General features: G+C 37.1%; 1 protein-coding gene across 3 annotated transcripts in view; it reads left to right on the top strand.

The window, feature by feature from the left end:
• The window catches only part of Fgop2 (Fibroblast growth factor receptor 1 oncogene partner 2), a 36,656-nt gene that overhangs the window by 11,887 nt on the left and 10,705 nt on the right, over positions 1–14,064 (top strand). For all 3 annotated transcript variants that reach the window (XM_081738995.1, XM_081738996.1, XM_081738997.1), the window contains exons 4-5: positions 4,013–4,264; positions 9,814–9,939. In XM_081738995.1, coding sequence (XP_081595121.1) covers positions 4,013–4,264; positions 9,814–9,939 — 378 coding nt within the window. The remainder of the gene's footprint in view (positions 1–4,012; positions 4,265–9,813; positions 9,940–14,064) is intronic.

The raw sequence follows: 14,064 nt of genomic DNA on the forward strand, positions 1-14,064 counted from the left end.
CCGTTTATCCAGGACACAGTAAAGTCTGGTATTACTGAAGCACGACGTGGTGAGTAGGTAACAAGAAGAGAAACATGAGAGGCTACATACATGAGAAGATGACCAGATGCGGATGAATCACTGGATTTTCGACAATATGAAAATAATGGAAGCAAATAGTGATAAGAAAGACTTAGGCAAGGACTGGCAATATGCCTGCTGCATAAACAGAAAAGTATCAGATAAGGAAGGACGAAAAATAGTGGCATCTCTAATATGTGCTAAGTGTGATTGTAGTTACCACTGCAGGTGTATAAACATGACATACGAAATGTTGGAACAATTGATTTTGAAAGAAGTTGTTTGGATATGTGATCGTTGTAAGAAAGAAAACATAAATGCTCATTGCGAAAAAGAAAGTGTTCCGCAATTAGTTTTGAAAGAGGTACCACAGGAAGAAAAGCACATGAACCTAGATGACATTAATGCAACTTTTGAAACTATTAAGAGGATGTTAGGAATTCTAATGGAACAGTCAAATAAAAATGCTAGTGAGGTTTGTGATTCGAAGGATCAAACTCATGATGAAAATAAGAAGTTGTGTGAAACTATTCCAAAGAATCAAGTAAGGAGCAAACAATATTCTGAAAATATAGAAGAGGTGAAGAATGCTGCAGACACCTCGCACATTGTACAAATGGAGGTTTCTCAAGAAGAACCTAAGGTAATACCTGGGAAACTAGCTGTTTGCTGTTTTTGTGGTTATACTTCAGCATATTTGAATCATTGTCAGAAATGTAAAAGAAATCTTCCTAAAAAAGTGAAAATAATTTCTGAAAGTAATTGTGGTAGTGTTGTCAATTTGAAAGATGAAATATCATCAGATAAATGTTATAAAATGCCTAATAGGACGGACGAAAATACCAGTGAAAGTGAAGAGATAACTGCGTTGGCTAATACAAAAAATAACCCTTCAGAACCAGACAAACCTACTCAAATTAAAACTCTTGAGGAACCAGTTTGTTTAACACTTTCTTCAGAGCAAGAGAACTCAAGTAGAGATGAAAACAGTGAATCAGAAATGAAATGTAATTCTTCTTTAGATAAGGAACACTCAGCGACTGTGTACATCAATGAAAAGGAGCAAATTATTATGGATAGCTGTGATGAATCTAGTTGTACATATGAGCGACAGCAAGTAAAAGGAAGTGAAAGAGAATTGGATATGGAAAGAATGATTAGAGATGGATCGGCGCCAGGTCAGTTTACTTTATTACAGTGTCACAAAGTACGAATAGGATCATATGAAGCAGTGCCAAAAGATAGAGTGATGCTGTTGTCGGAAGGTGTACTCCCTATTGCGAATGAATATGAAAGCGTTGGTAATAGTGCTGCGTTTAATCAACAAGACGATACTCGGAAACGCAGTACATTGCTACCTCAAAAATTACCAGATGATAGCAAAGTTATTTTGAAAAAAATATATGAAGCTCCTAAAGTTCTTGAATTGGACAGCAAAGAAGCAAATGAAATACTTGTAACAACATCACCAAAAGAAGTACAACAAGTATATAAGAAAGCAAATGAAAGGAGAAAAAGAATGGAACTAGTAGAACACCGAAAGAAGAAGAAAATGAAATTTTGTGGACTTGAACGAATAAAGGATGGATGGATGTATCTGAAGAAGCCAAGAATGGAACTAGTAGTGCATCGAAAGAAGAGAAGAAAAGTATATGAAGTTCGAAAACGGATCCGTAAACTGAGGAGAAACTTGAATAGAGATATCTTGACTTGGAAATACAAAAGGAAACCTAAAGCATGGAAACGGAAGCTTGGAAAAGCGGAAACGAAGAACCGTCATAGAAAGAAGAAACGAAAGAAAACAAGGGCAGTAACTGTGAGAGTATGGTTTAAGATGAAACGGAAGATTGACCAACGGCAACTGAAGAAAGGAAAAGAAGAAATGAATTGGAAATTTCGAAAGAAAGTTAAGAGAAATGAATGAAGCCTAATCCATGTACATTTTGCTCACACGTTCCTTGTTCCCATTATCGTTTATTGTGTTTTGTTATTTGTTGTGATTTGAGTGTGGACGGTTATTTAAGTGCCTTGCACTAGACAAACATAAAAAAATATATACTGTATGTATATATTTTTATTTGAAGACGGGGCAAACTGTAATGGACCCGTTTTGTCTCCATTACAGAATAGGATTAATTTTCTTTTAATACACCCTTATTGTTTATCTTTACCATTACCAAAAATGTATTAGTTATTGTTAGTATTGCATTTATGCTATTATTTTGTTTATTATGTTGTATAAGTTAATGTTAGATTATAATTAATCTGCGCCATCGGTTTATTGGCGTTAATGGCCGAGAAATTATAGCCAGTCATCTTCTTTTTCCTCTGTTAAATTGATATTTTCTGCTGTTTTATATATTATTAGTGATTGAAATAAAAAATAAGTGTGTATATAATGATGTCGTTCAGAAGGAAAGAACACATAAATATGCTGTACTAGATCTAACAGTCTGGAATCCATGAGGATTCCGTAACTGGATTATCTTCTCTCTCCTGTTTATAAATAACGCCTTTTGCATCAGGAAGAATAAGGTATATACATATTATTAAGTTCATCACAAAGTTGACAACAGATGCCTATACACATTCATACTTGTTTAATCGTTTATTACATGTGTATGTTTTTGCCATATCAAATGAATCGTTTGCTTCCTGTAATTAAGTGATCATCCTTCTGCTGTTAGTATAAATATAATACAAATGTTTATTGATATATACAGTATATATGATGAAAATGCTACAATTTGAAGAATTAATTGATGATGTACAATGAATAAATATTAATTATGTGCATTGGGATGAGTCAGACCTAGAACAGGAATGCTATTAAGTAACCTAGGTGTTAATGGGGATAACTGGAGATATATGAATGTTTACATATAATTGTATTGGCATAACGTCTTGACTATACCGAGGTGATGAGAAGACAACTGTTTGTGGGCTATGTGCTGTAATGGTGATTAAATCAGGTCAACATTCTACAGTTGTATTTAATTCCATTGTCATTTTATGAAATGTATTGTGTATTTATTCCTGATATGTTTATGTCCTGTTTCCTTCCTTGTTAGCCTGTCCTACGTTGGCAACGAATCAGCACTCGGAAGTCTGGTGCTTTAATGTTAACCGTAATACTTATTGTAGGATTGCCTGCGCCGTACCAGAACGGCGGAAGAAAGGGCATTACAGATTAAATGCAGTGCTCCTCAGTAAAGACTGGCCTTTTTTTTAAAGCTTAATGTCCCACGATTATGCTCGAAGGCTAATCGACGGTGATGATAATGAGCGAAGCGGTGGAACGAAGAAAATGAGAGGAAACTGAAGAATTCCGAAAAAACCCACGCACTCGGTGTTTGTCCACCACAATCTCACTTTGCGCGAGCTGGCGTCGAGCAGACGACCTTACTTACCAGAGATGAGTTCTCAACTACGTGTTACCGCATCCTCTTAGCGGTTACATGTCCCAATGTTTTCGAAAATTCTGCTTGTAAGGGGGAATTGCTGTTTCTTTCTTTTCTTTTTTTTTTTTTTCCACGTTCAAATCGAGGTTGTTTCTATCATTACAGGAAAATGGCTGCACCGTTTTAAATGAATTTCGAACATAGCATTTGGCTTGAGCCGGGTTATCATATTAATTTCATTAAAATGCTTACTTTAAGGAAAGAAGGGGGTTCAAAGCTACCCTTCCAAATACTTTTTACTAACTTCCCGTGCGGAGAATGGGTATTTCTACTAGTTAATGATAATATTGTAGTATAATTTATGTGAAATTTCTTTGTACTTTTTATCTGATTTTAGCCAAAATGCTGAAGATTTTTGATCTTAAGTTCAAATCTTGTTCGTGGTATGTGCTGTCACCCACTCCCAAGTTTGATTGATGTACGTTCGCCTGCATTAATATCTTATATATTGTAATAAGTGTTAATGATGATTTAATAATGGTTTGTTTTAGTACCAAGAAGAAGTGAATGAGCTAAATGAAACTGCCCGGCAGAGGCCGCACACTGTTCTGGTGGCTGGTATCCAACAAGAGAACCGACATCTACGAGAATTGCAACAGGAGAACCGAGAACTTCGATCGGCTTTGGAGGAACATCAAAATGCTCTCGAACTAATCATGTCGAAATACCGACAGCAAGTGTCACAACTAATCCGGACCAATAAAGTCGATTATACTCACATTGTAAATAATCCTTACTCACAGGTAAGTCACGTCGTAATATGTATATTAAAGGAATGTGTGATACATTCTTTTAGACAGCTTGTTTTAGAGTTTTTAATAATATGTTTGAGAGGTGCGTCAACTTTCCAAAATAACCTAAATGGTCTTTGTGAAGAAGAATCGAAATTGATTAATTTTTGTAGATGAGATAAACGGCGAGGAATATTTCAAATAATACATAGTACACTCAAGAACATGTTTTATAAGTGATATACTTCGGTTAGTAAATATTCAGGCTAACATTTTCGCCTTTGGTGCAAGCGCTCCCGGGGTCAATTCTCGGTGGGACATTCGGTCGAAAATATGTAACAGACTTTTCGTACCAGTCAACCTGAGTGAGTTTTTTTTTTTTTTTTCCTGTTTTCCTCATTTTCGCTAGGTAAATGTCGGGATGGCATGTAACATATAGGTCCATAGTCATTTCCTTCCTTCCTCATTCCATTTTTCCTTCCTCGGATAGTGTGCTCGCCGAGGGACATCATCCTTAATACGTGGCAAGCTTAAGGCTGTAGATGCCAGTAATGCCCAGAAATATGTATAAATAAATAAGTAAATATTCAGATTAGTTGCAGGCCAAAACAATCCTGCTATTTGAAAATCAGCATTCTAAATCATCTCTAAGGGTATTGAATTTTTGAAAGATGATGATTAAGTACATTAGGTACAAAGGTAAGTTAGAACTACTGTACTAATGTGATGTATACCCTATAACTTCAGTCAGTAAACAGTGGGTTATGTTTTACGGTAAGACATGTTTTGATATTTAGTAATATATATAATAAAATGAATTGCACTGAATTAAGTAAATATATTGTGTTATACTTGCAATAGTCCAATATTGGCAAAGTATACCATTCACAATTTTCTTCTTAAATTGTCAAAACTATTATAATCATGAGGCATTTATTTTCAAATTGCGAGAGGTTTCAGAAATATTAATGTAGAGATGGGAGCATAAAATAAACTTAAGATACATTAAAAAAAAAAAAAAAAAATATTATGCAAGGCAAACATGCGCGAAAGTAGTATTAGAAGGTTTACCCTATATACATAGTGCAACAGTTTTCAAACATAACTAGCGAAACCAAATATGAGGGACTTCTTAGCAGTCTATAAATATTATAAGAAAGGCAAGTATGGACGCACATTGATCAAATCACTATTTGTTTTCCCTTCCATACGACCGCTAGATTATACTAGGCAATACTCACTTGTCTTTTGAAGCTGTACATCATCACTGCAAACTACAGATGGTGATCAGAAAAATGGAAACACCTATAGTTGGCAACACGTCAGATGTATGGGTTGGCAGTGGTGTCGTGGCGCCCGCAGCGCCGGACCGCTGGTGGTGGTGTGTTAGGTCGGTCTCCATACTACGTCAGGCGCAGTGGAACAGCAGTGTCCAGTGGCTGCAGCAGACGGAGGTAGTGTAAAATGGGAGACCTCTCAGATTTTCAAAGAGGGCAAATTGTTGGTGCGCGGTTATGTGGAGTGAGTGTGACGGCAGTGGCTACTGTGTTAGGTGTGTCGCGTGGGACAGTGTCGAAGGTGATGACGGCCTAAACACACGAGAAAACCACATCGGGGAAGCGGAACAGTGGGCGGAAGAAAATCATGAGTGACAGATCACATCGGGTATTAAAGCGCATTGTCACGCAGTACCGTCGTGCCACTGCGGAGCAAGTGATGGAGGAACTCAATCAGCACTTCCCCCACCCTGTTTCGACAATCACAGTCCGCCGCGAATTACATGACATGAACTTACGGGGTCGTGTTGCAAGGGCCAAACCGCTCATCAGGGACCAGAACGCTTTCGCACGCTGCAAATGGTGCCGCGACCATGGGAAACGTGTGATATGGTCGGATGAGTCATCCTTCACCCTATTCCCAACCACGGGCCGTGTTTATGTGTGGAGAACGCCCAAAGAAGCTTATGATCTGCAGTGTCTCCGCCCAACTGTGAAACATTGCGGCAGCTCGGTGATGCTGTGGGCCGCCATATCATGGTTTTCATTGGGTCCTGTGGTCACACTTAGCGGACGAATCACTGCCAACGATTATGTCGCAATTTTAGGAGACCACTTGCATCCTATGGTCCGGATGTTGTTCCCGGACAATGACGCCATCTTCCAGGATGATAATGCACCCATTCACACAGCTGGCGTTGTTGCGGCGTGGTTTGAGGAACATCGGGATGAAGTTCAACACCTCCCTTGGCCCGCCCAATCCCCAGATCTTAACATAATTGAACATCTGTGGTCCGTCTTGGAAACACGACTCCGGCGACGATTTCCACCTCCATCCTCTCTCACAGAACTGGCCGATACCCTGCACGAGGAATGGTGTAAAATTCCACTTGCTACCATTCACGACCTCTATGCCTCCATCCCACGTCGCATCAAGGCTGTTCTGAAGGCGAAAGGTGGCCCGACACCATATTAATCTGGTAAGTTGCAATTTCGTTCAGGTGTATCCATTTTTCTGATCACCATTTGTATCTCTATAACCGTAGGGCTAACTCACAGTCATCAAAACGCCAGAAGATTGCTGTCAGTAATTTTTGGTGGATTTCTTCTACACAGGTGATCTTGTGATCGTTGTTCGGAAGACACGGAAAGTTCTGTTTATTACTGTGATAATGCAATCCATTGAACTTCAATGCTCACAAGCGTTTGCATCTACCAAATCCATATTGAAGATACAAATCACTTCTTCAAGCCAAAGCTAAGTTTGCGATAGCGAAAATTCCAATAGTTGGTTACTGTCAACCGTTCGATGATAGATACTAAGGCCGACTGACCTCATTTCCACTTTTCTATGTTCGTTTCTGTATTCGGATGGCGTCCTTTCTCAGACGATCGATTTTGACGTCATCCTCTTCCTTTGAAATAGTCTTCCGTTGCATATTCCATCAGAAGGGTATCAGGTATGTTGGGAGAATACTTATTCGATCGGTCATTTCCTTATGTTGAAATATGGGTTGAGAACCGACACTAGAGATGCCTTTACCATACTAACTCTGCAATAATCTTAAACCTACCTCTTGCCTTACTTTTATTGCTCCAATAAAGTATGCAAGAAGAAGAAAAATGACCAAATACCTACGCTTAACATACTCGAATAAGATTTTCATCCCCTTTATGAGGTGGATTTATGTCTAAATAAAGTTATTATTTTATATATATATATATATATATATATATATATATATATATATATATATATATAATTGTTAATACTTTTACATTGTTACTGTTGTATTTGTAATTTAGAGTTGAGAATTGCAGTTTACTGATGGCTTACATTACAGTTGCAAATAAATATGGTGTAAATATGGAGGATTGCTTTTGTTGAATATATACTACTAGCTATTAGGATCTGCTATTTGTTTAAGAAGGTACGTGTATTAGTTACCAGCAACTTTATTCTTCCATTCTTCATTTCTTACCTTATATACTACATCATTCAATATCAGAATTAACTCTAAAATGGAACAGCAAAATAATAGGAAATCTGTAGACCGATCTCAAAAATCATCTTACACAGGAGACCCATAAGGGAATACTTGCGGGGGAAGTTTATTTGTTACAGAAGTTTCCGCAAACAAGAATATTTGGTAATATATGAATATAAAATATATATATATGCCTTTTCACTGCGTATGATTCTTCTGTTATCCAATATTTCTATCTTTAATGGCTCTAAGATTTTCGTCTGGACTGATTGTTTCTTACAAGAAAATTCGATATGCTTTTTGTGATCGCATACTTTAATATTCTTAGACTGAAGAGTCGTAAGATTTCTAGGTTTCGTTTTTAATCTGTGGAATTTAAGAGCTGGTTTAATGAGTAAAATGATAAATATGTGAACACGAAAACGCTATTTTCAGTCTTTAAAATTAAAGTTCTCGATGATATCAGTGTTGCCAATTCCCGTATCTGCCTATGTTTTGTAATATTAGAGAATTCCCCATATTGAATCTAGTGATAAATTTAGATGTCTATAAATATTTAAAATAAATACCTTAGTTTGTTCAATAGGACCATTCGACGATGACATTTTAGATAATATAATAGTAGAATGTACTAGTAAGGTAAATGATACATAACAAGTGTGTTACAAAATGGTATGAACGCTAAAAATTTTCGCCATACTGTACAAAGGAATAAAGACCCGGAAATGAAAATAATATAAATTGTTAACAGAGATATATGGCCATAGAATATAGTTCTTTTGATGCTAGTGACACTCGAAAATGAGGAAACCATGTAACAAAATCATTGCAGAATGATAGAACGGGCGGTGTCCAACCGAATGTGAAACATAAGTGAGTTGTTGCTATTGAATCCAGAGGGTACCAGACAAGGCAAGACATAGAGCTGAAGTAACGTGTTGTGTGAAGGAAGTATTTTGCATTGGTGCAAACAACGAGCATAATTGGTTCTCTGAAAAATGTCTGAGGGCAAAAAGGAACGGATATTAGCATTATAAAGGAGAAGACTTGGTACTAATGAATTAATAAGTCGACTTAGACGGAGCACCTGTTCTAAAAAAAAATTCTGAGACTGTATGGTACTAATAGTAAATTAATTCCGCGATAGGAAAGCGAAATTGTTTGGAACCTAAGTGCTAGTGAAACACCTCTTGTACCGTTATCATGCGTTCTTTTATTTGTTTGCATAAATCACCGCTGTTAAGTGTTAGATGCCGCAATCGACTCCGATATAGGAAGCTTAAATAACAGCCACAGCATACGCCACGACATAAGAAGTGAAGCATGGTCTGGGCCAATATGTATATGACGGGCAGTCAAAAAGTTCCCAAAATGATGTTGTATTGGCATTAGTGATGCAATCAGTGAATCTTGTACAGTATAATCGTTAGGTTGTCTAATTATCCTGAAGTCATGCGACACGCAGCATTATCCACACTGTTGGAGCCACTAAAAACTTGTTCCGGGAGAAAGATGTACATGTTCTGGACTGGTCTGAAAAATACCCTGGATATAAATCCGTTGGAAAAACTGTAGGAATATTTTAGGTCATTTGGTGTACGGCAGCTGCATTCAGTACATCAGTTTCGTGATTTGAAGAAAGATCCTTGCTGCATGGGGTTAAACACCCGGAAATCAATTGCAAATGCTGATGGATGGAATGTTTATTCGGATGTTTCAAATGAAGCTACACTATGGGTCAGTCATTGGTTATTAAGGCGTTCTTATTTTGCAACAGTACGTGTTGCTTTTTATGATATCTTCTTTGCACCGTAATTTTCTTTCTAAATATGTCAAACACCTGTGATATATACACACATCTCATCTGTGCATCTCTGCATATCATGTATTCGTCGCGCTCTAAATGTTTAGTAAAGATATGACACATATTTGCATCGTTCTTATAATTTTACAGCGTACCTTACTTATATATTACGAGTGAGTACAATAAAAATTACAACTTCAAGAATATTTTGTATTATCTGTGATGTTAACATTTATTATAACAACCTTTTTTAGTAGAGGAATTGTTTTACAGTTGATCCGTGAGCAGTCAGATAAAATCTGTGAAATGGCAGCCGTGATGAATAAGGCAATTCAGTTAGATGAAAAGACAATTCATAAAGAGGAGGAGCTTCTGTCAAGACTTACGACAGAAAACAAGGTAAGTAATGTCTTAAAAATTACTTGGGGAATTTCTTTTGTAAATTTGTATTTGTGGTTATGTTCATAACTCTGCGCTACAGTAGAACTTGACAGCAACCCGTTACCTTATGTTCTCTAGGTCTAACTGGATAAGAATGAAAAAAGTTGTTTTTTCCTGATTTACCCTACCCTTAAGTTTTTTCAAATAGGAATCACTTTTATTAGAATATTCTACGGATCTCCTTCTAGTGAGTGGAGTTAGCGTAAAAATATTTCACTTCCGGCTACCAGTCTGCAATTTTACACAGTTCTTATATGTATGCCAAAGGAAAAGAATCCGCCGGGAGACACTTGATCTGACGTTCGGAACTCATGTGATGACGTCATCAAAATGGCGGACAGCTTGATTCAAAAAATAAGTCATATCTCCGTTATTTATGGACCGATTTTCTTCAAACTTGGCTCATTTTAAAGGAAATTAAATTTGCAATAAAACATGTTACCAAAATATTTCCTCTAAAATTAACTGTTTCGGAGTTATTTAAGAATTTAATAAAATAATGAGTATTTATTGAAGAAAAATACATAATAACTCCGAAACCCTTAGTTTTAGACTAAACACTTAGGTAACGTGTTATATTGCTAATTTCATTACCTTTAAAATGAGCTATTAATGAAGAAAATCGGTTCATAAATAACTGAGATATCACATATAACGTGTTAATTACATTATTAAAATGGCGGTCACAACTTCTAACAGATAGCGACAAATTCAGCCAAAATACTTCACTTCCATATCCCAGTTCCAAATTTTGCACACTGTTTATATACATAATAAATAATTTTAAATTACCTGGAAGACACTTAATTTAACATGCTGAACTCCTATGTTGACGTCATCAAAATGGCCACCGGGATTAAAAACATAGGTTTGCTTAAATACACTTAACTTCGTTACCAATCATTTTATTGAGTCTTCCAATTGTTCCATTTGAAAGAGCATGAAATAAGCTACAAAAATTTTATTTTTACCCCCTGACAACGTGGAAGGGGATAAAAAGCAATGTTTTAAAATGGTTGCTGTAGGCTTAATATATTTTGCAATGACATTTCTGTTATAAGAGGCGTTAACTCAACACATTACATCCATTGCAATGTTGCATGCTTGTATAATTTTTTAAAGAGTGATTCATCTTTAATTAGAAAATATACCACAAAAGAGTGAATATGAAAATAAAAATAGTTATTTACATCTTTTAGTGGATCCAATGCCCTCTTTTTACTGATTGGCAAAAATGAAAAAAAAAAAAACTTTTCTTTTTTACGAACGGTAACAGATATTTACAACAGTTTCTCACAATGAAAACATGTACAGTCCATATGGATTATTAACGCGGAAGCCACAACTATTGAAAACAATGTAAACTTTAAACAAAGTGACAAGTTTGTAAGATTAAACTTAATTTCTGCATTGACCCCTCACAACTACAAAGTAAAGTGCAAAGTTCGTGTATTTTTACACATCGACAGCGCGTGCAAATCTGTTTGCACTTGCATGCTATCAAGTTATTTAGATTTTCCATGGTGAAGTTTGGGCTTGTCGACTAGAGGGGCTCGTAGCCATCTGCGGTCTTCTTCCATCCCCACTCACAAGGATCCAAGCGTTGGCTGTTCCGTTGAAGACAGTTTGTCCACAAAGAACATTGTAGAATGGCCCTCTTCAAGTGTTGCAACAGAGCGTTGCTGATTGGTGGTATATTTTCAATGGGTCTGTTTTGCTGGGTAAAGAGAATCCGCCTGGCCTCATTGACGGTCTCTGCAGAACTTGATGAATGGTACATAAGAACTACAAAGCGTTGAATGAGTAAAAGCGTGTCGTCATCTTCAGAGATGTTGTCCGGAACTTGAGAATATGCCAAAAAAGCTTTGTCTACATCTCGGAAAGTCATCCATGTTTTCCATGCGGTGGTTTTACCAATACTTGCTAAACTTGACACAGTGTCAGCCACCGTAAATGCATGGAAGAAAGGCAAAAGATCTGGAACTCCTCGTGGAACTTTGTTGTGCAACTCGTGGATCGGAAGGTATTGGAGGTGCTTTCCACTGCCATATTCAATCCAAAATTCTTTCAGTGTATTGAGTCTAGAAAAGGCATATATAGCAATTACTACCACGTCACTATCAACAGTTTTCACCATGACCTAAGAACAACCCGAGTATTCCATGGCATGCCATACATGAAGTAGGAGACAGGCATCGGCTTCTTCATGGAATTCGGAAGACAGGCATCGGCATCGGTTTCAAATGTCGCCTCCATTTGCGATCCGATTACCGTGACTCTGTAGGTGCAAATGACTTTTTTCCCGGCGGGGAGATCCATTTTGACCAGGTTTTCAGCTAAAAATTCAAAGTGTTCTTCCTTGTTTTTACTGTGAGCAAGGAACTTACTGAAAGATTTGGGGATGACAACATTAGATTTTACATTTATTCTGAGCCCAAACCCTCTCGACTGTCTTACGGCATTTTCTAGGCTTCCTTCTAGGTAGGGGTCAAAAACTAGGTCAACACTTTCCACAGATCTTATTCTCATTAGAATGTATGGTTTAACAATCTGGTTACAGTACTCTTGAAATGTCCGGCTGCATTTAGATCAAGGCTGCTGCATCGATTATGAAGAAACTTCGGGCTCATGAGCAGTGGTCACCCGAACTCCACTTGACTCGACGATACAGGACACCACGTCGGATTTTTTTTATTGGTTTTCCGAGCTTACTGCGGTCGGATATGGAAGGTGGACATGAGCTATTTTCATGGGTAAAGAACTTTTTGACGTCAATTTCCCTTGATCGACTAGCAAGGTACAACTTGGAAAAAAGAGTATTGTCTTTTCTCAGGTCTACTATTTTCTGCTTGTCTTTAGACTTAACTGTAACTTTCTTAGCAATCCTCAAGGGAAGGTTGTTTCTTTTGATGTCTTCATGGATGGAAACTTTCCTAAGGATCAACCGATCTTCGACAAAAGTATCAAATTGGCTTTTCCCTGTATCATTTGCCGACATGACGCTCATCGCATTTTCTTCTGGGAGAACGATTCTACTGCTGTTGACTGTAGTTAACTCGTCATCTTCGAATGGGTTGCCGTATGATTCAAACACTTCAACAAGGGCAGAAACATTGTTTTCAAATTTCTTATGAAAAATTGGAGTATTTTCATGATGCTCCTCGGAAGTGATGTTAGATTTCAGGTTCCGATCCTTTTCGAACTCTCCAATCACGCGGACAACTTCGGGTCCTGCAACCATCCATTGCAATAGCCCCTCCCCTTGACTTAGACGGGATAGGTTAATTGAAGAATTTTTAATTAGTTTGTTGTTCTGCTCATGTAACTGGTCATGTGCTATCCTGGAAAATTTTCTTTTAGTTTTGCAGCCAGATATATTTCCGCTTTGAAACTCACGGAAAATTGTTGGATGCATCTCTGGCAGTTGCTTTAAGTTGTACGAAAGCACTGGCAGCCATCGCCCATAGATAGTATGATCGAGAAGAAACATCCATGGACAAATTTTTCCCAGAGTAGAAATAAAATCTATCAAACTGCCCTGTCGAATGTTGCGGACCTAATCTAAAAGGAGATATTCTAGAACCATGGTGGTCTTCCAGTACATTGTGTGATAGAATATTTGTTTCTTTTCTAAAAATTTGGTAAGTAACAGAAGTCACCACTAGCAAAAACAAAAGAAATGTTTTTGCGTTTTCTTCAAGTAGAAACTTCTGCCATCTACTAGAAGAAAATGTACGGATCTTCTTTTCATCCACTTCCAAGTTGTCATCGCTATATATAGTTCATAAACCATTTACCTATAAACTAAATCGAATAACATTTTTGTAGCGTATTTCATGCTCTTTCAAATGGAACAATTGGAAGACTCAACAAAATGATTGGTAACGGAGTTAAGTGTATTTAAGACTCAACAAAATGATTGGTAACGGAGTTAAGTGTATTTAAGCAAATCTATGTTTTTAATCCCGGTGACCATTTTGATGACGTCAACATAGGAGTTCAGCATGTTAAATTAAGTGTCTTCCAGGTAATTTAAAATTATTTATTTGGTCTAGGAATTAATTCGTGCGGTTTTACAAAAGA

The sequence above is a fragment of the Thermobia domestica genome, chromosome 14 (genome assembly GCF_964235325.1).
Source record: "Thermobia domestica chromosome 14, izTheDome1.hap1.1, whole genome shotgun sequence".
NCBI lineage: Eukaryota > Metazoa > Arthropoda > Insecta > Zygentoma > Lepismatidae > Thermobia > Thermobia domestica.